Here is a 26620-nt window from a genome sequence, read left to right as displayed (position 1 = left end):
CCGTTCCCAAAGAGTAGTTATCAGTGGTTCACAGTCATGCTGGAAGGACATAACAAGTGGGGTCCCACAGGAATCAGTTCTGGGTCTGCTTCTGTTCAATATCTTCATCAGTGATTTAGATAATGGCATAGAGAGTACACTTATAAAGTTTTCAGACGATACCAAGCTGGGAGGGGATGCAAGTGCTTTGGAGGATAGGATTATAATTCAAAATGATCTGGACAAACTGGAGAAATGGTCTGAAGTAAACAGGATGAACTTCAAAAAGGACAAATGCAAAGTACTCCAGTTAGGAAGGAACAATCAGTTGCACACATACAAAACGGGAAATGACTGCCTAGGTAGGAGTACTGAGAAAGGGATCTGGGGATCATAGTGAACCACAAGCTAAATAGCAAACATCATTCTGCTGTGTATTAGCAGGAGTGTTGTAAGCAAGACACAAGAAGTAATTCTTCCACTCTATTCTGCTCTGATTAGGCCTCAACTGGAGTATTGTGTCCAGTTCTGGGTGCCACATTTCAGGAAAGATGTGGACAAATCGGAAAAAATCCAGAAAAGAGCAACAGAAATTATTAAAGGTCTAGAAAACATGACCTTTGAGGGAAGATTGAAAAATTGGGTTTGTTTAGTCTGGAGAAGAGAAGACTGAGAGGAGAAATTATAGTAGTTTTCAAGTACATAAAAGGTCGTTACAAGGAGGCGGGAGAAAAATTGTTGTTCTTAATCACTGAGGATAGGACAAGAAGCAATGGGTTTATGTTGCAGCAAGGGAGGTTTAGGTTAAACATTAGGGGAAACTTCCTGTCAAGGTGGTTAAGCAGTGGAATAAATTGCTTGGGGAGGTTCTGGAGTCTCCATCATTAGAGATTTTAAGAGCAGGTTAGACAAACACCTGTCAGGGATGGTCTAGATAATACTTAGTCCTACTTTGAGTGCAGGGGACTTTCGAGGTCCCTTCCAGCCATACGATTCTATGATTATTCTATATTATTAGTAAATTATTTTGTTTTATTGCACTCCCTCCTTGATCCAGTGGATGTTTAACTACTATTATTATTTTACCATCAAAATGAGTTTCATGTTTCATTATATCATTACAAAAGAATACTTTGATGGCAATCCCGCAAAGATTTAAGCTTGTGCATAATTTTACATGAATGAGTAGTCCCACCATTTACTTCAGTGGCGCCAGGATTTCTCCCATTGCGTTTAAATACATGCTTAAGTTTTTCTTCACAGGATAGGGGCCTATGTTTTGAAATAGTAGGCAGGAAATACAAGTTCCCTTGCATGACTAGAAAGACATGACACTGAAGCACCTGTTAACAGTACAACAGTAAGTCTCTTCTCTTTCTATTTTTGCGAAGTGTATGCAAAATATTGAATATAATTTTTAAATAAATAAATTTGAGATCAAGCTGTGCGAATGAACGATGACTGTAAGGACTGTTGTCGTCCCAAGGGCCCTAGGTTGAAATCCTGACCTCACTGAAGTCAATGGAAGGTTTCCTTTGATTTTATGCAGGAAGTATGTTATAGTGATTAGAACAGAAGATTGGAAGTCAGAATTTAAGATCTTCTCCTGGACTTCACACTGTCTAACAGTGGGACCTTGGGAAAGTCACTTACACCGACATTTTCAAATGTGGGTGCCCAAAGGCAGACAATCCATAATAAGGAAACTAAGTGATTGCCCTGATTTTCAGAAATGTTTTTATGTTCTTCGATGAAATGTCCCACATATGGCTGCAGAGGGTGTGGTTCCCCCCACCACACACACACTTCCCCACACCCTTTATGTGTAGGTATGATGGCTTTTCAAGAATATTTTTTTAACTGAAAGGTGGCCACAAATTACTCATGCCCCCTCACTCCTTCCCAATTTTCTTCAGTTACAAAACCTGGCTTAGCTGCTGACTAGATTTAAATGAAAAGCTTTACTGTTATAATCCAGAAGAACCTCCTTATTCATTGACCTTCTCATGTGCTAATCCCATGAAGTCCAGTCTCTGGGCATAATCCTGCTTCCATAGGGAATTGTATTATTGCTATAAATGGGAGAAAGATTTGGCCTTGATTTTGGAAAAAGGAGGAGGACAAGAAGAGAACAAGCAAAATGTTTTCTTCAGTTTAAAGACCAAATCACATGCTAGTGTAGGGAAGTGACAGTGTTCCAGGAGACAGAAGAGGCAAATCTAATATCAAAAACTCGTACATAAAATATTTCTAATACTTCATTTTGCATATAAAATGTAGTATCAAAAATCATGAATGTTCTGTGGGTCTGGAGTGTGATAAACAGATGGAGGATTACTCTAGCCCAGAACATATTTACTTTAATGAAAAGTGAATACAATTTCATTGTAGATAGTAGTTTTCTTCTTTCATACCCAAAGCTGTTTATAAACTGTTGTATTTAAAAAAAATACTTATTCAAAACACAGTAGTGTCATATTTCACAAGCAGTCCCATTTATTTCAATATACTTAAGGTATAAAGCATGAGAAAGGGTGGCAGAATGCATTCTCAGTCCTAACTCAGGTCAGCTGTTATTGACTTCAGTGGGACTTGGCCTGATAAGGTAACTCAAGATTCAACCCTATGTTACTACTACTTCAATGTAGCTGAGAGAAAATCTCCATACATCTGAGTAAGGGTGATGTGCAGATGAAAAATATTGGGTTTTATACACTAGAAATTGATTTGTACCTTGCTTTTCCTGAAAAATGTAAGGGACAAGTGCAGAACTAGTGGTTTATGATGTTAACTCACAAAGGAAGTGAAGCCTAGATTAACTGAAAGGGGAAGGGATTTTTTATTCAGGCTGTTTAAAATTTGTTTTGTCTTCTTCTTGTTAACACCTATTGAAATTCAAACACCTGACAAATGTTTGGAAGAAAAGTTTTTCTGTTAAAATTCAACACTCCAGCCCTTCATTTAAAGTTTGAGAGAGTTTTAACTCCCCATGTCTGGGTCATCTAGGGAACACTGCTCTTGGAAAATAAGAAAGATAAGGTTTGATATTCCTGATATTGCTGAGGTTACAAACAATCAAGGGGATAAATCACCTTTTACAAAATTATTTTTAACCACTTGTATAATACATCACAAAGATGGGGGGAAAGGAGGGAGGAGCGGGGAGTGGATGCAAGAATTCTCATTTTTCTTTACTTCCTCAGAACTCTTTTAAGCTTGAAACAGCATTGTCAGCCATGCTACAACACAACCTGGATTTTTTCTAATATGTGTTTTACAGCAGAAGCAGTAAAACAAATATAATATGCAATTAATCAGTAAAACAAAAATAGAAACATAGGAAATCCTGTACTGGGTAAGACCAGTGGTCCAGCTGTGAAAATGCCATTACCCCAGATGCTTCATAGAAAGGTACAAAAATCCTCATAATAGATTATTATGAAATAACATACCCTTAGGGGATGCTTCTTCCTAATCCCCAGCCAATTAATGGCTGGTTTATATCCTGAAGCATGTGTAGGGTTGCCAGGCATCCAGTTTTCAACTGGAACACCCAGTCGAAAAGGGACCATGGCAGTTCCAGTTGGCACTGCCGACCAGGCCATTAAAAGTCAGGTCGGCAGCGCAGCGGGGATCCAGGGCTCAGGCAGGCTCCCTACCTGCCCTGGCTCTGTGCTGCTCCCGGAAGCAGCTGCCAGGTCCCTGGGGTGGCCAGGGACTCGGAGGCTCAGTGCGCTGCTCCCATCCCGAATACCAGCTCCGCAGCTCCCATTGGCCAGGAACCACAACCAGTGGGAGCTGCCAGGGGTGGTACCTACAGGCACGAAGGCAGCACACACTGTGAAGAACTGCCTGGCTGCCCATGTGCCTAGAGGCCATAGGGACCTGGCAGCCACTTCCTCAGAGCTGCAGTATGAGCCGCCGGGACCCTGCATTCCCACCCCCACACTCCAACCCCTTGGCCAAGCCCAGAGTCCCCTCCTGCACATCAAACCCCTTATCCCCAGGCTCACCCCACCTGGATCCCGCATCCCCCCATGCACCCCAAGCTCATAGCCCAGCCCAGAGCCCCCTCCTGCACCTCAAAGCCCTCACCCCCAGCCCAGAATCCCCTCCTACACCCAAACCTCTCATCACTGGTCCCACCCCAGAGCCCTCACCCCCTCTTCACCCCAATCCCCTGCCTCAGCGTGGAGTTCCCTCCCACACCCAAACCCTCATACCCGGTCCCAGCCCAGAGTCCACACCCCCAACCAGAGGCCTCACTTCACCGGAGCCCCTGCCTGCTCTCCAAATCCCTCAGTTTTGGCCCCACACCAGAGCCTGCACCCCTAGCCCATACCCTCTCCTGGACCCCAAACTCCTGCCCCAGCCCAGTGAAAGTGAGTGGGGGGGGAAGAGTGAGCAATGGGGGGATGGAGTGAGCAGGGGGCAGAGCCTCAGAGAAGGGGTGAGGCATGGGCGGAGCCTCAGAGAAGGGGCGGGGAAGGGTTGTTTGATTTGTGTGATTGGAAAGTTAGCAACCCTAAGCATGTGTGTTTCTGTTCTATACCCATCCTCCCACCCACACAATGTAATGGATTGTCTCAATAATATTTTTCTTAATTTTGCTGTCAGAAACTTATTTTTGCATGTAGTGCAGCCAAGGTAACATTGCTGAAATCTTAGGGCTTAGTTCTCCACTCTGGAACTCAAACAGAATGGAGAAGTACGGCTGCAGGGAGCCTGTTGTGGTTGATCCAGAGCCACGAGATGCAGCTCTAACTTACTGCACTAGTATAAGTTCCTTCAGAGACCTCAGGACCTTAGGATCTCTGCCATGTCCCCTTTTCCACCCTCAAGACGTGCCCTCTCCCTTTGGTTTGGGGTTTGGGGAGGAGGCTGGCACAGGAGTCGGTGACACTGGCTGAGTATATGCCCTAAAAAAATCACTTTGTCTGATTTTCCTGAACACTGATGGCATTTAAATAATAAAACCCTTCTGAATACCTTTCCCAGAATTACACTTCTAACTATCAACCCAGTTAGCAGACCTATATCCATCCATTTTTAGAATGAGGCACTTCCTACATCTGAAGTCAAACAACATAACTACTCCTAGGTCCTGTCTTGGTTTGTGTTGAACTCAGAGTGCAATTTTGAAAATATTTATTTGTTTTCCTTGTGTGCACTGGGGTATTGTGTCCTTGTATAGTTGAGACAATAATTAAAACTGGAATATTGTAATCTTCAGTAATTTAAGAATGGCATGTTGTTTGAGTTTGTCCCCAAACAGGAAATATATTGAAGGTGGTTAAAAGGGTTGGGAGAGACTTCCCATTCAGTTACTCATACGTGCCTATGCCCTTCACAAATGTAATGCTATCTAGTGATATTGTGCTGGAAGTTTTTTTGCTTAGGCACTGTAGCTTCAAGTAGATTCTTGTCTGAGTAGGATATAGTAAGCTAGTAGAACTAAAAATGCTTCATTACTGGAACGCTGGATGAGATTGGAGCGCTAGCTGACAATGTTGAAAAAGGAGTGGCTAGCTACCCCCTCACAAAATGGTCTTTTTTTTAAATGTCATACTACCTGTAGTTTTGTTCATTCCGTTTTTTAAAGTCTTCATTGTACACACGTTGTTCTGTTCTGGCCTGATACATGGAACAGCTGCAGATTCATAATCCACTTGATCTTTGTGCTTACATATATCCATCCTCTTTTGAGTCACCAGCCTTGTATTAGGAACATACAGTTCATACTTGCTTTTTTGTGTTGAAGAACGAGGATGCATTGTGAAGTAGCACTGACTTGTTTTGCATCACGTAATGATGGTCTCTGAAACAAAGAAATAGGTAATTCCTTTTAAAAGGGAATCTTCATATGTTTATAATGAGTCCTCACCTTCCAACATGTATGGATATTTCTACTGCATGTCATTTGAAAAACCTCACTGCGCGAAAGTTCTAGAATAGGTTTTCTCAAACTTTGGCAAAGTGTGGACCAGGTCTTAGTAGTATCTTGTAAGCCACTTCTTCTGCTGTTCATGATCATGTAATACATCTGTGGCACCTGCAGGTACTGCTTAAATTAAAAAAAAACATTTAATATATTTTAAAGCAATTAGAAACACCCATTGACTTCAGTGGAGCCAGGATTTTACCCATATTATTCCATAGTAACTGTTGATTAACTATTGAAAAAAAATAATGTTGAGAATATATTTCAGAGTAGTTTGGTCAGAAGAACACAGCTTGGCCTTTTGGAATTTGAACATATGAATCCAGTTGATTAGGTGATGTCTCTTTGACATAAAAATGCTTATTGGAAATGTAAATATGACTTTCTTAGGATTACAACTCAGTGACAGGTGCTTTCCCCAGGCAAATTGAGAGTATTAATGAACAAAAATGCACTTAGATATTTTACGTGTGGAACAACTAGAGTTAATGCCAATATTGAAAATCAGACTTTTTAGGCTGCAAAAGCCTTTGTTTGTTATATACTTTTTGAAAAGGCGGGGGGGAGGAAAGCATGCATATGAGATACGTGCAGTACATGTTTACTCCAGGTTTAAAATGAGCAGGCCTTCTCCATCACTGTAGTATTCCAGCCTTATGGCAGTGTAACTCCATTGAAATCACTTTGCTGTATATTAGTGCCTTTCATCCTCAAGGATTTTTCTAAACTAAAATGCAAACCATACACCTTGATAATTTGTCTTAGCTGAAATGCAGCAACCTTTGGAGTGAAATGTTAACAACATAACTGCACTAAATAACAATTACAGATAAGAAGAGTAGAGCAACTTATCCAACAGAAACTGCATGGGAATTTATATCACTATAGTGTATTCATCAAAGTTGTAATGTGGCCAAGGGACCAAGATTAACACTTCTATTCCTGTGGAAAATTCCACCAGAACTTTAATGGCCACATGTTGTCAGGATCTTGATTGTACATCTTGCCCAACAGCAGTGTCCCCTAATACCACTGTTTTCAGCATTGACTCAGTGGATAGGCTCCACCTATTTAATCACTGTTACTGCTCTCTGTTCCACATATAAGTGTTTCTTAAATTCATAGATTACAAGGCCAGAAAGAACCATTGTGATCATCTAGTCTGACCTCCTGTATAACACAGGCCATAGAATGTTCCCAAAATAATTCCTAGAGATATATGTTAGACAAACATCCAATCTCGATTTTAAAATTGTCAGCAATGACGAATCCACCACGACCCTTGGTAAATTATTCCAATGGAATAATAATCTTCAATGTCAAAAATGTATGCCTTATTTCCAGTCTGAATTTGTCTAGTTGCACCTTCTACCCACTGGATTGTGTTATACCTTTCTCTGCTAGATTGAAAAGTCCATTATTAAATATGTGTGCCCCATGTAGGTGCTTACAGACTGTAATATAATCTCTTCTTTGTTAAAATTAATAGATTAAGCTCCTTAAATCTGTCACTATAAGGCATATTTTCTAATCCTTTAATTATTTTCATGGCTCTTCTCTGAACGTTCTCCAATTTATCAACATCTTTCTTGAAATGTGGGCACCAGAACTGGACACAGTTTTCCATCAGTAGTCACTCCAGTGCCAATACAGAGATAAAATAATCTCTTTTCTCCTATTTGAGATTCCTCTATTTATGTATCTCAGGATTGTATTAACTCTTTTGGCCACAGCATTCCACTGGGGGCACATGTTCACCTCATTATTCACCATGAGCCCCAAATCTTTTTCAAAGTCACTGCTTCCCAAGATAGAGTCCCCATTGTGTAAGTATGACCTACATTGTTTGCTCCTAGTTGTCTACATTTACATTTAGCTGCATTAAAAGTCATATTGTTTGCTTGCATCCAGTTTACTAAGTAATCCCGGTAACTCTGAATCAGTGACCTGTCTTCTTTGTTATTTGCCACTCCCCCAATTTTTGTGCTATCTGCAAACATTAATCAGTGATGATTTTGTTTTCTTCCAGGTCATTGATACAGATGTTAAACAGCACAGGGCCAAGAACCAATCTCTGCAGGATACCACTGGAAATTCATCCGCTTGATGACAATTTCCCGTTTACAGTTACATTTTGAGACCTATCACTTAGCCAGTTTTTAATCTGTTTAATGCATTCCATGTTAATTTTACATCTTTCTATAGTTATTTAATCAAAATGACATGCAGTACCAAATCAAACGCCTTAGAGAAGTCTAAGTATATTACATCAATGCTATAGCTTATGTCAGTCAAACATGTAATCACATCAAAAAAAGATATCAAGCTAGTTTGACAGGATCTATTTTCATAAACCTATCTTCAAAGTCTCCCCTCCAAGTAATGACAAATCTTATTTAGTTTGGGAGCGCTACCGGGATCACAGCACAAAAAGATAATGCTGCAGGCAATTGAAAAATATATTGACTTTCCACAGTGTTTAAAATATTTAAACATAATTTATATGAATAAAATATTTTTTTTTCAAAACAGATGTTTTTATAGTAAATAGCACTGATAACTACACAACAGGCAGGAATGAACTCATTTACAAATTGGCCCATGTGGCATCTCTACACACATTTCACCAGTTCACTCATATTCCTGGAGCCAGATTCATTGCAGTTATCCTGTTTATATTTGGCCCATTTCTTTTTTTTTTTGTGTGTGTGTGTGTTTTGGTTTAAGGCTTATGGATATTATCTACATGTAATGGATACAAATCAGCATCTGAATAGGAATCTTTTGTTCATGCCATCAAAAAGGGAAGAATCCGAAGGCCAATTACAGTGTCAGAGGAACAGAAAGATGGGCCCTGGTGTGGGCTCCCTCCCACAGCAGTACCGCTCATAGCAACACTCTCCCCATCCCAGCACTGCAACTCGAATCCTGGCCCAGTACCGAGGGGAATCCCAGCAGCTCCTGCATCCCACATGTCTGGGCCTGTCGCCCTGCTCTGGGTGTTGCAATTTGGCACTCACTGAAATTTGGCCCACATGCTCCCCCCTTTTCCATCATGACAGAGGGTTGGGCAAGAGAAACCAGAGTGGCACTGCAACAGGTTGGAATGCCCAGAGCAGGGCATCAGGCCCAGCCATGGAAGTCGCTGGAGCCACTGCTGTTGGACGAGTCACAGACACAGGAAAATGTCTTAGACAAACTGACAAACACTGTCCATGGCTTTGTTCACGCCATGACAAACCTGCAGCCTTAAAAGTGATACAAACTTTTGAGCCTCCTAGGACACTCTGAGATGCCTGGGCATCTTTGGAGTCGCACTGGCTCTGCCAGTGGTTAATTAATACTCATGTAAAAATGCCCTGTAAATGAAAACTACCTGGTGTTTCCCCATAAATAAGACAGAGATTTGTAGTGCAAGGTTTGACTATTTGTATAGTATACTACAACCTAGTTTTCAACAAAACTTCTGTGCAACTCAGTGCATGCATACTTATGGCCATTTTCTACATTTATTCTATAATTTTTACCCTCAATGAAGTGAATGGGAATTGTGATTAAAAATTAATGGCAGGATTGCCTTTTGAACATTTTTATACAGGGGAAAAGTGGAGACCTAGCCAGTGCTTAATTTGTAATGAAAGGGGTGCCAGGGCTCAAGCACTATTTTTTACATTCGTAAGTGATGCAGCAAGCCCAGAAGTGCTGGGGCTATGAACTGTGAAGCCTAGATATGCCAGGCTCAGCCATGGCAAGCTGTGGCACAAATTAAACACTGCACTTATAAAAATTCAGACCCAGTTTGAGAAACGGATCAAAGGCATTTGTTCTGTAATACTGTAACTCTTTGCTTCTCTTTGACTAAGCATTTGGCATCTGGTATACAGATGTTATGACATTCAGTCCAGTTTTCCTTTTCTAAGCTCAAAAGAACAGTTGATTAATATTACCAACCTCCTTAACCAATGTGAAGAGTGCCCTTTTATTCTTTTCCATTCTTGTGACAAGACTAACCTCAGCAGTGCAGGGGTTGGTGGTGTTTGCATGTGGAAATGCACTAATATGGATGTTTTTCTTTGTGTGTGCATCCTTGCAGTGTTGTTTACCAGGATGGATTTTATGGTGCAGACATTTATGTAAGTATTCATTGATGTGCATGCTGTCCTTGTACATTACCAAAGTCATTCTTTTTACAAGTTTGCTGCGTTGCTTGACTCTGTTTTGTCAATTTACCATCCCTCGCCTGTCAAAAAGAATTGAGAGGAATATCTCTCATATTGGAAGACCTTTCTGTTCATTACATCTACCATTGTTCAGTGGAGCTGAATTAACTCTTCAATCAAGTGCTGAATGAATGCAAAAATGAGAAAAGTGTTGGGGGTTTTTAACCCCTTAAAATTAAAGTTTCAGGTTTTTTTTAAAGTACAATATATTTATATTTAGAACTCAAGGCAAATTGAAGAGTGGTTTAGTACCTTAATTCTGAAAACACTATTGGGCATAGGCTCTTATTCAGGAAAGTTTCCCTATTCAGGGCAACATTTAAGCACGTGCTAAAGTCCCATTGATGGGAAGGGAATGTAAGTATATACTTAGTTCAAGATATTCTCAAGTTTCTCCCTGAATATGGATGAACTTAAGTATGTTGTTACATGCTTTCCTGAACTGATGGCTATAGTACCTCCTACTGTGAGTAGTAGTGCTGGCATCAGTGGGACTACTCATGGCTGGAAGTGGCTACCCATGATAGCAAGTGTGGGCTTGGTCCATAGTTATCAATTTTTAAAGCTGTTTGCTCCATCTATTGGTTTATTTAATTGTGTATATACATTTTTTAAATAATCATTTTATATATAACTTATTGTCTTCCCATACTGAGGATTTTAGTTAGGAAGTCTATGAAGAAGCTGCTTATTTCTAAATATGTGCCCTAATTGTTACTCTTTTGGAAAAAATTAAACTATCATTAGAACCCAGGCTCACAAATTTTTAAAATATATTGATATAAGAAAATCTCATAGACATGCCACTTATCTTTAGCTTCCCTTATTATTTTGATAGAACAATCAAATCCTAAAAATAGAGGTAATTAAATATCTTTTTATGGTTTTCTTACTCTAATTGTGCTTCAGTCAGCATTGGGATACAAAGAGATTGATTCCATTAAATTGGTATGAACATTAAAAATTCATTAGATATTATTAGAAAACATTAGTTATATTTATTACCAATGATCCTTCAGAGACATTTAGGATGAAACAGTTTAAATTTTCTGACAATAGATTTGTATAAAAAGAAAAAGAATCTGAGTTTATGGGGAGAAGTTAGGGGTTTATTCCTGTTGGGACAAGATTGGCTGGTTACAATCATTGGAAAAAATAACTGCAAATTAAACAATATATATTAAGTGTTTAGTTTGGGTTAGGATTCCCACCCTGCAGATTTTCAAAGTCCCTCTACTATTCACAGTGGATGCAGCTCACCCCTTTACTGAAGGCCTACACAAACTTCTGTGTACTGCTTTAATTTCACTTAAATCTAGAGTTGGAAGTTCAAGAGGGATTTTACTGATACACAGGACCTTTTGCACAGGGTTGAGTTTTACCAGTAGTGTGGACTTCAGTTTTAATTCTTCTTCTTGCCAAAAAGAAAACTGCACCCATTTTGCTCATCTCACCAGTCTGAAAGGCAAGAAGCCCTGCTGAACCTGAATTAACTTTACTGTGTATTTGGGAGTTACATATTAAGAATAACAGTTGGTAGTTTGGGAGCCTCCTGCTAATGAAAGAAAAATTTACGTCTTTTGGGCCCTCAGTGACACCAGCAATGCTTTTTTGTTTGTTTGATTGTTTTTTTTAAAATATGACCAACACCCATGACAGGCTTGAAAATGCTAAATAGAAACTGTGAATCTGATCAGCAAGGTACTTAAGAAAGTGCCTAGCTTTAAGCATGTGAGTAGTCTCAAAGAAATTGTTTGGCATTAGGCTCTGGTCCTGCAATTGACTTAAATGAGGCTCCACACAGATGCAGGGGTATGTCCATATCCTGTCATTTACAGGATCAGTGTCTTAGCTTCCAAATACATTTCTCAGTTTCTAGATATAGAATAATGCTTATCTTTCAGACGGATGGACTAAGTTAAAGTCATATAGTTTTCATATGTTGCAGACATATTTTTTTTCATTTTTACTTTGTACATTGTACCTAGAACTTTGTACTAAGCAGCTCATCATTTTCATTTTAACTCTTGCTCTTTTCTACTCCTAAAATGTATTGAGAGAGAGAGAGAGAGCGATTGCAAGCTAGATGTGTGAGAATCAGTGGAGAGAAAACATATGATTCAGAATGTATTAGTTCCCCGGAGAGCACCGAGTTATTGACTGGCTCCCAATCGATTACCATGAAGCTCCAGCTCAGTTAGCCATTTTAAATGGAAAGCTGAAATGTGTGAAGAAAGGAGGTGCTGAGAGGAAAATGACACCACAGTGGAAAGACTAGGCAACAGAAACAAATAGAAAAGAAACAAACTTTAAATACATACCACAAATAATAGTAAAGAGGAGAGAGAAAAGACCCCCTCAAAAAACACAAAAATAGCCAAGCTAAAAACAGCAAATAGTTATAAAGCAAAACTGGGGGGAAAATCCACACAAAGATAAAGAATATCAAAGTCAAGGTTGCCTGCAGTACAGAGTTGAGTAGCAAGTGTGGGGTGGGGTATCTTGGACTACTGACATATGCACAATTGATTTCTCCACTGGGTAGAGGATATGTAATCAAAGTGGAAAAGAGGGAGAAATCCAAAACATAATAATCAGTCAGGTAAAGATTGCATGGAATATTAAGGGCAACAAACAGCCAGAATGAGTTAATGCTAACCAGAAGGGTAGAGCAGAATAAGAGGACTGTTATAAATATAGTAGGGGAAAAGATACACTAAAGTGAAAATTCCACAGGCACACTACTGAATGACAAGGGGAATGTAATAATGCCTCAGAAGTAGCTGAGATATTGAACTCCCTTTTAAAATGTGCTTTTAACAAGGAAAATAAAGAAAGAAGGTTGCATAGTTAGGGAAAAAGGAAGGCCTTTTAAAATTAACTATTGATTCACTAACAAAAAACTTAATTAAAAGAGAGTTAAGATTGCCTGACGGTTTCCTGTACCCTTCTAGAATACATATGTTCCCAGCCGAAAATTTACAGCTTTGAGAATCAGGAAATGCACTCAGCAAAATAAAAACCAGACATTAGAAAACAAAGAAACATGCAGTTAAAATAATGCTTTAAACTCATCCACCCCCCCCCCCCTTAACTCTTCCCTCTGGATCATTGCCAGAAGGAATGCTTCAAGGACATCTGACTGCCATACCCTTCCCTAAGCTGTGTGGAGGTAGGGTGAAAAAGAGAAGAGTTGTGGTTTCCCCCCCTCCCCCCCAAAAAAAGGGGGTTTAAAACCCTCCCATTCCTGGTCTCAGAAGTCCCTTAGGGAGATGGCCCTAGCTCACCCTTTCACTCAGTGTTATTGCCCACAGTAAAATTTACCATACCCATTGCTAGGTTCCTGCATCAGTTGTGGTGCACTGAACAAAATCCACACAAATATAGAATTAGGAATATATATATGGAGTTGTGGGCACTGTACTGAGAAATTGGCATATATTTTTTGTTAGGATGGCATGGTAATATTATATTCCCAGTGCATATTGCCATCTCTCCAAGGACATGATTAAGGTAGTGTTGGGGTCTGATGCATATCTGCAGCTACTTTAAGAAAGAACGAGTAATTTGTGGAAGTGTAACAGTCATCCAGTCAGTGTTCTTTTGATTATAATAGATGGCATTATGTCTGGCATCCACAAAGCCAGATGTATAACAGCATTTTAATGTACAAAGCTTTCCTACACTAAAGACTTTTAGATAATTTTGGATTTACTTATGGGAGCCAAACATTTTGAAGTTTACGTGTGAAGTAATGATTTGTCACACTGGCAGTATTAAGTATGTTCTAGTTGTTAGAGTAGGACCTGAGTCATCTTTGTAACCATCAAAGATTTCAAGGTGTTTTATAATTGTAGGTAAGCATTATTTTCTTCAGTTTACAGATTGGTTAAATGATTTGTCCAAGGGCACACAATAAATAATAGTGGCAGATCCAGGAATAGAATCCAGACATCTCCACTTTCAGTTCGGTGCTCTATCCACTCAACCAAGTTATAGATGCCCACTTTTTAAAAAATGTCTTAGATCTATGGATGAAATGTCCTTTCATGTCCTATGTTTTGCATTGTAAATGTTGTATTAAAACAATTGAATGCTGCAATAATCATTTTAATGAGTGATATTTGATGGGAAGGGTCTCATAGTGAGTTTGAGCAGAGGACTGTGAATCAGGATTTCTGAGTTACATTCCATTTTCTGCCATTGGCTTTTTATAGCTTTGATCCTTGGCTAGGTGACATTAGGCATTAAGTTATACCCTATGCTAGAAAGAGCTGTACACAGACACAACACACAGCAGGAGGCAGGTAATGCCTGAGGCAGGGAGTATGGATGATGCTACACCATACGGGAGAGGGCAACATGTAGCCATCACATGGGGCAGTTCCATAGGTTGAGACAAGATGGAGAAGATATGGAGACATGCCCCTTCTTTACCTCTTCCTGCTCTAGCTTTGCACCCTGAGCATGATAAAGATTATGCTCAAGCCCTATACTGGGGAAATGGGGCAAAGGCAGCTCTTTGCACCTTCTTCCCAGTGGAGGCCGACATTCTTTAGCCCATAATGTCCACAATGAGTTTACTAATTGAAAATGATTATATATAGTTGTTACGAGAGGGTGTTGAGAAATGTAACTAATTAATATTTGAAAAACTTGGAGATCCTTGGATGAAAGTAGCTATTGAAGTGCAAATTATTGTTCCTATATCCTCAATATTTGTGCAAACTTTTATTGTTCTGATAATAGGAGTTCCATGCAAAGCACCACAGTAGAATCCCAAGTGTTGAGAATAAAATTAATCTTTCTATCCATGAGATCTAGTTTAGCAATCTGTATTATAAAAATACCTGTCACTATGCTCTCTGAGCCCTGAGTTAACAATTAAGTAGACCATAAGGTATTATCAGGAGAGAATAAAACTGTAGTTTATATGCGTGCGCTTGCTCTCTCGCTCTCTCGCAATATATATATATAATATGTGTATAGATGGCTATATATATTTGTGTACATAAGTGATTTTGTAACCCAAATGTATTTGATTTTCTATTTTTTCTTTTGATAAGTTCCTTGCTCATTTTAAACCACAACTAAGATTCCTTGGCAACTGACCAGTTACCGGTCCCTCACCTCTTTCTTGATTATGCTGTGCCTTGTAAAATATTGAAAGCAAACTTGTGAATGAATGGCTTTGGGGAATTTGTGTGACTTATGCATTTTTATTTATTTTATTTTTTTTTGCATTGAACTCGTTACATTTCTGTTTCCTTATAGAGTAGTGTATCAAGAGCCTGTGTATGGCAATAAGTTACCACAGGTATGAAGTACTGACTGATGAAAAAAAAACTCATCACATTGAATGTGGATTGCTGTGAAATCATACTAACAATCAATTTAATGGGGGATTTTACATATACAAAATGAAAGGAATAGCCCAGCAGCTGCATTTTATGGTTGGGGTTAATTAAACCACACAATTGCAAACATTTTAAAATTTCTGCCTCCCTCTTGAAATATGATGTATGTCCCATTTAAGGTCCAGTGTCAATGGGAGTTTTGGCAATGTCAGGACTGCATTATCACACATGCTGACTTTGTCTACATTTATGTTTTTAGGGAAATCTCAAGCTGTTTCAGAACCACTGATGTAGTTCCATTAGTGGTAGCAATTGTGGGAGAACTAATGTAGAAAGGGCATACGCATTTTTTACCGTAGTCAGAGAGTTCAAGACCAGAAGGGATCACCCCTTCATCCAGTCTGACCTCCTGGACCGACCAACAACACCATCTAGCACCCACACGCTAAACCCAACAAAGTACTACAGCCCACAGAAGTCTAAAATATTATGTTACACGGGCAGAGAATGGGAGGGACCAAGATGCACCAATGCCAAAGGACCCCACAATGGCAGGGAAATGATTAATTGAGAGAGACCCAGATAATCCTGGCAAGTGACCCACACCCACATTCTGCAAAGGAAGGTGAAAAACCCTTAAAGTCACTGTAATCCGACCTGGAAAATTCCTTCCTGACTCCACATATGGCAATCTAGACTCTGAATATGTGAGCACGAACCATCCAGCCAAGAATCTGAGAGAGACAGACACCTCATAGCCCTGGCCCTCCTAGTTTGATGGCCGATCTCCAACTGTGGCCATCCCTGTTGTTCCAGAGGAAGAACAAAAAAAAAAAAAATACAAACACCCAGAATAAATTGGAGGGAGAGGTGGGGAATCCCACGCTGACCTATGCAGGTGCCTGGCTGAAATCCTAAAGCTTGAGCTTTTAGGGATCCTAAGACATAAACCAGAAGTGAGCCCAATGGCTTTTGGGCCCTGCCTCCAATCATCACAAGCAACCCTGTCATACAGTAGCAATATAAAATTGTCCAGGTCTCTCCTAAAACTCATTAAGTTGTTTGCCCCTGCAGCGCCTTTTGAGAGGCTTTTCCAGACTCTCACCCCACTAATAGTGAGATGGTTAGAAACCTCCTTTTAATTTCCAGCCTGAATTTGTTCATGGTCAGTTTATATCTATTTGTTCTTGTGCCAACATCCTTTAGCTTAAATAGCTCTTTACCATCTCGGGTATTTACTCCCTTAATGTATTTTATAGTTTTCTTTTGCTAGACTAAACAAGCCAAGCTCTTTTAGTCTCCTCTTTTAAGATAGTTCCTCCATTCCACTGATCATCCTAGTTGCTCTTCTCAGCACTGTTTCAGTTTTAATTCCTCTTTCTTTAATATGGGTGTCCAGAATTGTACACAGCATTCCCAATGAGGTCTTACCAGTGCCTTGTTACACTGGCATTAAAACTTCTGTCTCTACTGGAACTGCCTTGTCTGATACATCCTAGGATCATATTTCCTTTTTCACTGTCGCATCACATTAGTGACTCATAGTCACCCGAAATCGACCCACACACCCAAGTCTCTCTCCTCCACTGTTTCTTCCAACTGATGAGCCCCCAGCTTTTAGCAGAAATTCTTATTATTAGACCCAAAATGCATGACCTTGAACGTGGCACTATTGAATTTCATCTCATTTCTCTCCCTCCAGTCTTCCTGATCATCCATATCTTTCTTTATTAAAATCTGATCCTCCTCTTTACTGATGGTGCCTCCCAAATTTTTGTCCATAAGCAAGTTTCATTAGCACATTCCTACTGTGCCAAGGCCATTAATAAATATATTCAGTAAGATTGGTCCCAAGACTGATCCTTGAGGAGCTCTGCTCATGAATTCCCTCCTGTTCGATAATTCACCTTCACCTACCAACCTTACAACCTAACAATTCTTGTGCTGATCCCCATCTTCCCTAATTTATCTAATAATTTCTCATGTGTCATATGCTTTACTGAAGTCCAAGTATATTAGGTCTACTGCACTTCCCTTATCTAAAAAAGATCAGTTTATTTTCTCAGAGAAGAAAATCAGGTTAGTCTGGCACGATCATCCCCTGTTGCATGACATCCCCTTTACCATGTACTTCCATTAATTTAATTATTCTTTCCTTCACAATTTGTTCTAAAGCCTTACAGATCTATTAGTCTGACTCAAACACTATGCAATTGCCAAGACCACTCTTCCCCCCGCCATTTCTAGAATATTTGTAAAATGTTAGCTATTTTCCAGTGGGACAGTACTACCCCCAAATAGATAGAGTTATTAAAAATTCTTGCTACTGGACTAGCAATTTCATGTGTCAGTTCTTTCAGTATTCTGGGATGGCAATTATCCGGTCCCCCTGATTTGAGTGCATTAAGCTCTTTAATTTTTTCCTTCTACTTCAGATGTGCTCATTTCCATGTCCAGAAACTCATTTCCATCAGCCATACTCCCTTCATGAATGTGTTCCATATTATCCTTACTAAAAACGAAGGCAAATTATTTAGTTAGTTTTGGCCCATACCTACATTGTCTTTAATTTCTTTCCGATCCACACTACATAGCTGTCCAACTTCACCGTCCTTATTCTGTTTTTATTTATTTGAATTTCCTTGGCCAGACCTAAGTCAGCTTGACTTCCAGCAGTTGCCACTTTATTCGGACATTTGCTGACCTCCACAATGTAGCTTTCTTTTCTGATCAATGTCTGTTTCCATTCCTTAGAGGAAAAAGAAAAGGAGTACTTGTGGCACCTTAGAGACTAACCAATTTAGCTAAGGTGCCACAAGTCCTCCTTTTCTTTTTGCGAATACAGACTAACACGGCTGTTACTCTGAAATCTGATTCCTTAGAGGCTCTCTGATTACTCTTAATAGCCTAAACAAATGGTGGCATGAATGCCTTTTCCTTGGTTACACTATGGCTTCCAGTGTTGCTACTGTTGTTGGAGCTTCACCACTTGCACTGAAACTATAGGTGATTTCCCCAAAGTATGTTAGCCTAGACACAGTAATAGTGTCACAAATAATAGGCAGATATATTTCTTTGTTTCTTTTAAGGTGGAAACTGTGTAAATGATTGTTTTTCAAAATAAATAAAATTTCCACACATATTAGTCCAAAAATTCCAGGTTTTTATAGCAGGTGGGAAATAAAATATTTCTATAACAGTCAGAATAATTGTGCATTTGCTACAAAAAAGCTAATTTGGCTGGATATTTTTCAAAGCATATCCTTTGAAACTATTCTTGTGCTTATGAGTTTGGATAAATAAAATAAATAATTGCTTATATTAATGGTAGTATGTACCCAAAATCCAGTGTTGTGGGATAAAATGTTCAACAGTAAAGTCTATAACAATATAGACTAAAGCATGAGAAGAGTGCATTTAATCTAATGTTCTAAAGAAATGTGTACATTATATGTTATTGAATATCCTGTGTCTGAGAAATAGACGAAGTTGAAAAGCTATAACCAGATTTAATGTTATAGCAAATATCTTAGATACATTTAGGTGGTTTTAACACCACATAATATCCTAAATTGCATTTTAATTATTTGGATGACAGATTCTGGTCCTGATTTAGCAAAGTGTTTAAGTGCGTGCTTGAATTTATTTATTTGGGACTATTGCCGTTCTTAAAGATAGGCATGTTCCAAAGTGTTTTGCTGAATTAGGACCTCTGCTTTTAAATCATCTGTTGATCTTCTTATAATAATTAAACAGTTAAAATTGTTTAAAATTTTGAAAAAGTTCTATATGCATTAACCTACAAACATGAGACCAAGAAAGGTTATTAGAGTGACCTAACAGAGACAGACAAGTTTTTGATCATTGTACAGTTTGCACACTTAAATTGAGGAAATACACAAATATCAGGGCATGTCTACACTTACCTCCGGAGCACTCAATCCAGCAGGGGTCGATTTATTATGTCTAGTGAAAACGTGATAAATAGACCGCCGAGCGCTCTCCTGTCGACTCCGGTACTCCACCAGAGTGAGAAGCATAGGCGGAGTCGACGGGGGAGCGTCAGCAGTCAACCTACCACAGTGAAGACGCCATGGTAAGTAGCTCTAAGTAGGTCCACTTCAGCTACATTATTTTTGTAGGTGAAGTTGTGTAACTTAGACAGACTTAGCTCTCCCACCACCAACCCCCAGTGTAGACCAGGCCTCAGATAGGTATTTCCCATTCAAAGTTCTTCCATATAAAAATACATCAAAATGCAGATGCCAATGATTTTAGTTCCCCAAGAGCATTTTGTAAGCCTTTCAATAACACGGACCAAAGTAATATTTGTATCATTTTAAACTCAGTCGCTGCAGGGCTTCTTCCAAATTTAATCCAGATTATTGAGTCAAAAGTAGTTTAACACAATTCCCAGGGAAGGTCAAGTTTGGTTCTTTGGCGGCACCTCCTTAACTAGCACAAAGCAGACTGTTAAACCACTCCTATACTTAAATCAAATTTAAGGCTGGTGACATCAGCCTACCACATCTGGATATGTTTGAGAGAACGACACTTCTGTAGTCACACATGGTGCTCAATCCTTCAAAATAATAATCAGTCCCAGTGAAATCAAGAAACCTGTTCATTTGAGTAGGGATTTGCAGGATTGTGCCAGTGGTGAGAAGCATAGGGACCATATAGAAGACTGACCTAATCAATAATATCATACTGCATAATGACTTACAGTCCAACAGACATTCTTACGCTCTGGATTCTGAAGACAAACGAGTACCATTCTAAATCTATTTTTATCTTTAAGTCTAGTGCTTGAGATTTGGGATGTTTTGAGGAGGCAAAAAACAGGGAAAGTCTCTTGTTTTGTTTGCTCTCTTTCTTCTGGTAGCCCACAGCTTGAGGAAAATTTGCAATTTTTGTCATGAGCTCTGCTAGCTTCACTACTTTGTGGCTCAATTTGTGCTTGGTGCCATTATCTTACATTTGATTGCCCATACACAAGGTACCTGCAGGCAATACTTGCCTGTTGATGCACATACTTTTTGAGACCTCAACTAGTTTTTAATACAATCCTATATGCCTATCTGCAGCTCAGTCTGTTGTGTTGGTAGCCAAGAAGAGTGCATAGGGACGCTGTCCTTCTTTCCTCCATTTTTCAGGTATACTTTTGTGTCAGTAAAAGAATATCAGTAAAAGAATATCAGATGCTCAGAAGTAAGGAGGCATTCCATGTCAGTGCTTCTTAGCTGGCACAGAGATGGGACTTCATGCAAAAGAGAGAGCACTTACAATATTATGCAAGCTATCTGTGTAAACCGATTGGTTGCGTGACATAAGTGCCTCCAGCAAGGCTGAATTTTATGAGAAGGCACCTTAACAGTTGGACATGAGAGTTTGAACTATGAAATGAAGAGGTGCCTTAAGTATAGGTGAAGGTCCAAGCCTAATGTGTCTATCTGGCTGTGTGTGTAGATGGGAAGCTTATGTGCTTACTGTTAAGGAGATGTGGCATCATCAGCCGAGCTGTGTGTGGGACTGACTTTCAAAAAAATGTTTCTCAAAATTTCTGTTATGATTGGAGGGATTAAATCAAGCAAAAGCCCTGAAGGGGGGAGGATAAGCTGGAATTTCCTATGGAGAAGCTCTAGAACAGTGGGCTAAATGAAGCTCCTATGGCCCGGTTAAGTTTGTCATAAACAGGTTATTTCTTGAAGAGTAGTCTACTTAATACACTTTTTGCAATACAATGTACAAAAAGCTATATGAAGTGCACTAAAAATAGGCTACTATTTTCTTGAGGGTTGGCAGACAGAAGCCCATTCCTCATACTTCTACATATATTTAGTGTGAACATATCCCTCAACAATAGGAGCACTCCATTTAAATACTCACTTTAACAACAGGGGGAAATGTCATTCAAAGCTGAGTGATCCAACTAGTTTTCTATTTCATCTCTTTTTTTAATTCTATGGGGACACACAATAGTTCCATGTCCCAGAGGATTATGGGATGGTGGATTCTAATTGGAACATAAATGGTGTTTGTGTTATCTGTGGAGACTGGGCTCTGTTTGTTAATTGGCATGCTGAGATCATTTTGAAATGGTTGATGTAACACCGTGGTCCATTGAACAGGAAGCTCTGCTATTTGCACAGTTTGATAATCAATGCATCACTGCACACAATTCCTTTCAAATGTGTGTGTTTGTTTGTCTGTTTGCTTAATTGAACAGCTGCAATTACTGTTACATACAGCTGAATGTTAATTCAAGAGAAAGAAAAGAAAGTCCTTCTTAGTTATGATTTTATTTACAAATTAGAAACCTATATAAAATTAGAGTTTTAATGTAGCAAAAATTTAATTGGTTTAATCAAACACATGCAAGGTATCATATTAGATCTACAAAATTATTGTTAGCTTTGTAGTTTATTTTCTTTTAACTGATTTGTCACTGCTTTATTAACCTGCACTACACCTCATTGGTAAGGGAAATTGCTACCTGTAAATGTAAAGAAAAATATTCTCAAAAATTTTTTGATGAATGTAGTCCATTGATTATCCTGATCTTTGGGTCAAATTAAATCTTAACAAGTAGGAACTGATTGGGTTTGTGATCAGCTCTGCTTAACAACCTCCTGAAATATTTCACATATAGTCCAATCCCTTAATTGGACTTATAGCATGAAAAGAACATTCCAAATAGTTGCTGGTAAATTTAAAAAAAAAATTCATTTAAACTGCTGTAGCAATGCAATTAGAATGTAAGTTTGTGTTTCAGGGTGGTTATGCTGCCTACCGGTATGCCCAGCCTGCCACTGCCACTGCAGCTGCCTACAGTGACAGGTAAGACCTAATTTACTGCTAATAAATACTTAGCATACAGGAAGTGGAAAATAAGTCTTGTAACTGTTTTGTTGCTCTGCAGATGACTATGGTATACAAAGTTAGGCTGTATTGTTACAAAGAGCTATAAATAGAGAGTAGTGATTCATTAAGAATCAGGCATAAGATACACACACTTTCCTGGGTTGCAGAGCAGCCACTTTACTATGAGATAACAATAGTCTGTGACCCTTTTACAGTGTAGATAAATAAATGTATAGCTCCATAACGGTCTGCTGCTTAAGATCATAATTGGTCTTAACAATACTTTTTCAGTTAATTTAGAACCTATTCCTCTAAGGTGTTGAGTACCTTCCATTTTCTCTGACTCCTGTTGAAATCAATGGGAGTTCAGGCCATCAAAGACAAATGATGATTCTCCCAGTTAGCTGGATTCCAAACATTTCATTTATTCGAGTGTTTATATGAAGACAAGTTGATCTACTTGTCTCCCTTTTTTTTTTTAAACTGTTAAAATCATGGTATCAAAATGGGGTTCATATACTGCTGAAAAAGTGGAGAATTTCTTAAAATCAATGTAGCCCAATCCAGCAGACACACACTCTTAATTTTACGTAGTGTAAGTAGTTTCACTAAAGTCGATGGGATTGCTCAGAGGATGAAATCTTGACCCCACTGAAGTAGGTGGCAAAACTTCCATTGACTTCGATAAGGCCAGGATTTTGCCACACTGTAAAATTAAGCATGTGCATAAAAATAGATCTCAGCCTAATTTTGTAATGAAAAAGAAGAATTTACTTCTTCACTGGAAATTCATTCTTCAGAAGTTTTATCTGTAGGAAAATCTGCAGTATCCATTGATACTTTTCAAATGGTTTAAGAGTTTACAGCACACAATAGAAGTGGGTATCTATTTTGTAAAAGATTGCTATGTGTGTATTTTGCTTCACAGGGTCAGAAAGAGCTAAGGACCCATTTCTGTACTTATAACAAGAAACTCTTATTGAAATCAGTGAGAAATTTTCTTGCAACTTGAGTATAAATTTAGACGTGTATTAGGTGCTAAAATGGTCATTATTATTGGATTTTTATGTTTCTGTTCCCAAAGAAAACAAGAGAATGCGAAAAAGGAAGGATTTCTTAGAAAGAAGTGTTGTTCATGGATTTTGTTTTCTGAGAAAAGTGGAACACAATGTGAATGTTAAAATGCTATGCATGCATAATTGCCTTTAAAAATGCTTATTCTGGTAATAAGATATATTAAAAAAAAATTTGGTGAATAAAAACAATTTGCATGTGTGGCTGAGGCATGCTGTGTGAGACAGGTAAGCAAGTTTCTTTATATGAATTCTGGGTCAGTAATGTCAATCACATATTGCTGTTTGCACCTTGTTCGTGATGTAGTCTTTCTATGCAGGTTAACCTACCATATGGAGTGCTACGCAGTAGTTTTCATTTCATTTCCACAAAGGTGTGTTGTTAGCATGTTGCAACTACAGTATTTTTTGTGAGTTTCAAATGCAAAACTAGTTTCTGATCCTAAAAAGTTTTTAAAACCAAAAAGGCAAAATCATAAATAATCTCATATTGCTAGTCCTTTTTTTTTTTCCCAGATATTGTTCAGATCTCTCTTTGTCAGTTAAAAGGGTTTGCTTGTTGCTATAATGAAAGGTTGTAGATTTACGTAGTACTTAGGGGAAGTGAACAATATCAAGATGAAGCCTAAATGCTTTAATTACCAACTAATGAACCTACTTATAAAACAAACAGAAAAATCAGGTACCATAAGGTAAAATATAAGATTTTTACCTATTCTTCTATATTGACAATATAGTTGGGGAGTGAGAGAGTGAGTCAACCTTTCTAATAAAAATAATCATGACATTGGGGAAAAAAAACTTAATAAAGGAAAAGATATAGTATGATTAAATTCTGTAAAAGAAGATTGAGATGGTATCTATAGTAATGCAATAGTTACAACCCTTAATTATTTATTATGAAAAATATCTCTAGTATACTGAATTTTCAAATATACTCTTTGTGTATAATTAGAATTGAAATAACTTGAGCCTGCTGCATAATTACAGGTATCTGAAATTGATTAATTTCTTTTGATTTTTTTTATTTGGCTTCTGAGTTAAATGTGTTTACCCCCAGTTGACTAAAGATGTTTGGATTAATTACAAAGATATAATTTTACTTACTTTTTTCTATCCGGGAATCCTAAAACTAGTTTTAAAAAAGAAATCATGCAAAAACTTTGTTGCATATATGAAACTATATGCAAACACGGATACCTCAAATTACAGTCAATTACAAATTTGTTTGTTCATTTTATTAACTTTTCACTGAATTTTCATTAAAGAATGTGAGTTTTTATGTCAGAATTAGGGGCTTTTTTAGATTCCTGACTCCCTTAAGCATTTTGCAAATTATTATTTGGCAAAATTTGAGTTAATCTCTAATACTGAATGCAAATGCTGAAATACAGGACAACTATTAGCATCCTTTCTTCTAAATGTAGTCATCACTTGCTGTCTTGTGCTACATATGAGTATTACATATTTGGTCACACAATGTTCGTTTTTGTAGTGGATATGAGTCCCCATTCTCAGCAAGATATATTTATTGTATATGTTAATACAGTGCCCAGGCAAACACACTGAATGCCACCAAGCATATACTGTGATGCAGTGCTCTAGCATGAAAAGACTACTTGAAAAAAAAAGTACTGTTTGGGTCACAGATCATATACATGATGAGTGACAAGGTCCCTATCTTGAAACACTGTCTTAAGTGAGGAGATGGAAAGAGTAACTGTTTGGACTGGATGCATATTTTGTTAATAGAAAAACAGAAGGTGAACAGAAAGATTTGGGATTCCAGAATCAATACCTCAAGTCATCGGATAATGATTGGTGCTGTAGAACTGTTGTGAGGAAACATCCTTGTTTGTCACACCTGGAAAGATTGCTGGATATAGGCAATGAACAACAAATATGGAGGAAGAGACTAAGGTGGCAAGGAAAGATGATGAACCTTATAAAAAATTAAGTAGTTTTTAACAGAAGAAAACATACATATGTAATGACAGTCAAATTCAATCAAAACTGAAATAGGCCTTACAGATCTCTCCACTCACTTATCAAACCTGTAAAAAGATAAAAGTCTGCTTTATTTATGAAGCAACATAGTAAGAAATCATTTTACAACTTCAGAAGGGAAGCAGAGCTACATGTTTTCTCTATGCAGTCTTTCACTTTATTAAATTAAACTTAAAGCTTTGAGCCTTTTGAAGAATTTGATCAAAACCTTCACATTTTTAACAGTCTAGTTTAAAATGTTTCTCAGAAATTTCTTTCCCTTCCAACTGATAAGGGGGTAGGGGGGGAAATGTAGTATTTAGGTCGATATATGTTTTGTACCACTCTTGAACTTTGACCTCTAAGCTCTTAAACCTGAGAGGCTGGTTAAAGGAAAACAATTTGTAAAGGTATACAAAATAAATTAAAACAAATATGTTAATTTTAAGTACAGATTTTACTTGATTTTTAGATTACATTTTAAAAAGTACTTAAAATATAGATGCTAGTAAAGGCTTAAATCTAAGTCTCACTTAAAGAAAACTGGCAAAGCTATCAAATTTTATTTTCATGAGGTAGAACCAGTCAAAGCATGGCAGTGGGGCGTATCGTCATTTTGTCATTGCATGTTCACTTGATGTTGCTAGTATGTCTGTAATGCTGTATCGGATTTGACAGATCCATCACATTAGCTCAGTGAATGGCTTGCTTGAATTAAGCCCAAGGGCAGATTTATTCACATTGATTGGCTATTGGTTTTGTGTTTATGACTTGATTGTTGCATCTCTGATCAGAATAAGAAAAATGTTCCTTTCTTGCATATTAACTTTAACAGCAAATATGTGTTTAAATATATATGGTGGTGTATGAAAGCTTTAAAAACAAGTAAGCCTTGTCTGGAAGGCAAAATTATTTTCACTTGTACTGCTTGCTAACAATATAATACTTATTTAATTATAATTATGTGTGTGTTTATGAATGTGTATCTGGGTATTCATATATACACACACTTCATCCTGACCCCTCCCCCCCCCACACACACACATGAAGTGAGGTAGTTTGCTCTGAGATTTCAAAGTATGTATATATTGTCTAATTGAAATCTCACTCAATTAAGTGGAAGAACTCCTATTGACTTCATTGGGGTTTGGATCAGACCCATAGACACTGGAAGCTGGATTTTCTTTCTATGTGTTATAC

General features: G+C 38.2%; 1 protein-coding gene across 29 annotated transcripts in view; it reads left to right on the top strand.

Annotated features, from left to right (window-relative positions):
- The window catches only part of RBFOX1 (RNA binding fox-1 homolog 1), a 2420635-nt gene that overhangs the window by 2361194 nt on the left and 32821 nt on the right, over positions 1 to 26620 (top strand). For 25 of the 29 annotated variants that reach the window (XM_084641975.1, XM_084641956.1, XM_084641958.1 and 22 more), the window contains 2 exons: positions 10014 to 10053; positions 22273 to 22337. In XM_084641975.1, the coding sequence (XP_084498101.1) occupies positions 10014 to 10053; positions 22273 to 22337 (105 nt within the window). The remainder of the gene's footprint in view (positions 1 to 10013; positions 10054 to 22272; positions 22338 to 26620) is intronic. The other 4 variants (XM_084641955.1, XM_084641957.1, XM_084641980.1 and 1 more) reach the window with 1 other exon arrangement.

This window comes from Lepidochelys olivacea, assembly GCF_965140295.1.
Source record: "Lepidochelys olivacea isolate rLepOli2 genome assembly, chromosome: 10".
In the NCBI taxonomy this organism is placed as follows: Eukaryota; Metazoa; Chordata; order Testudines; family Cheloniidae; genus Lepidochelys; species Lepidochelys olivacea.
This window is presented reverse-complemented; position numbering and strand designations above follow the sequence as displayed.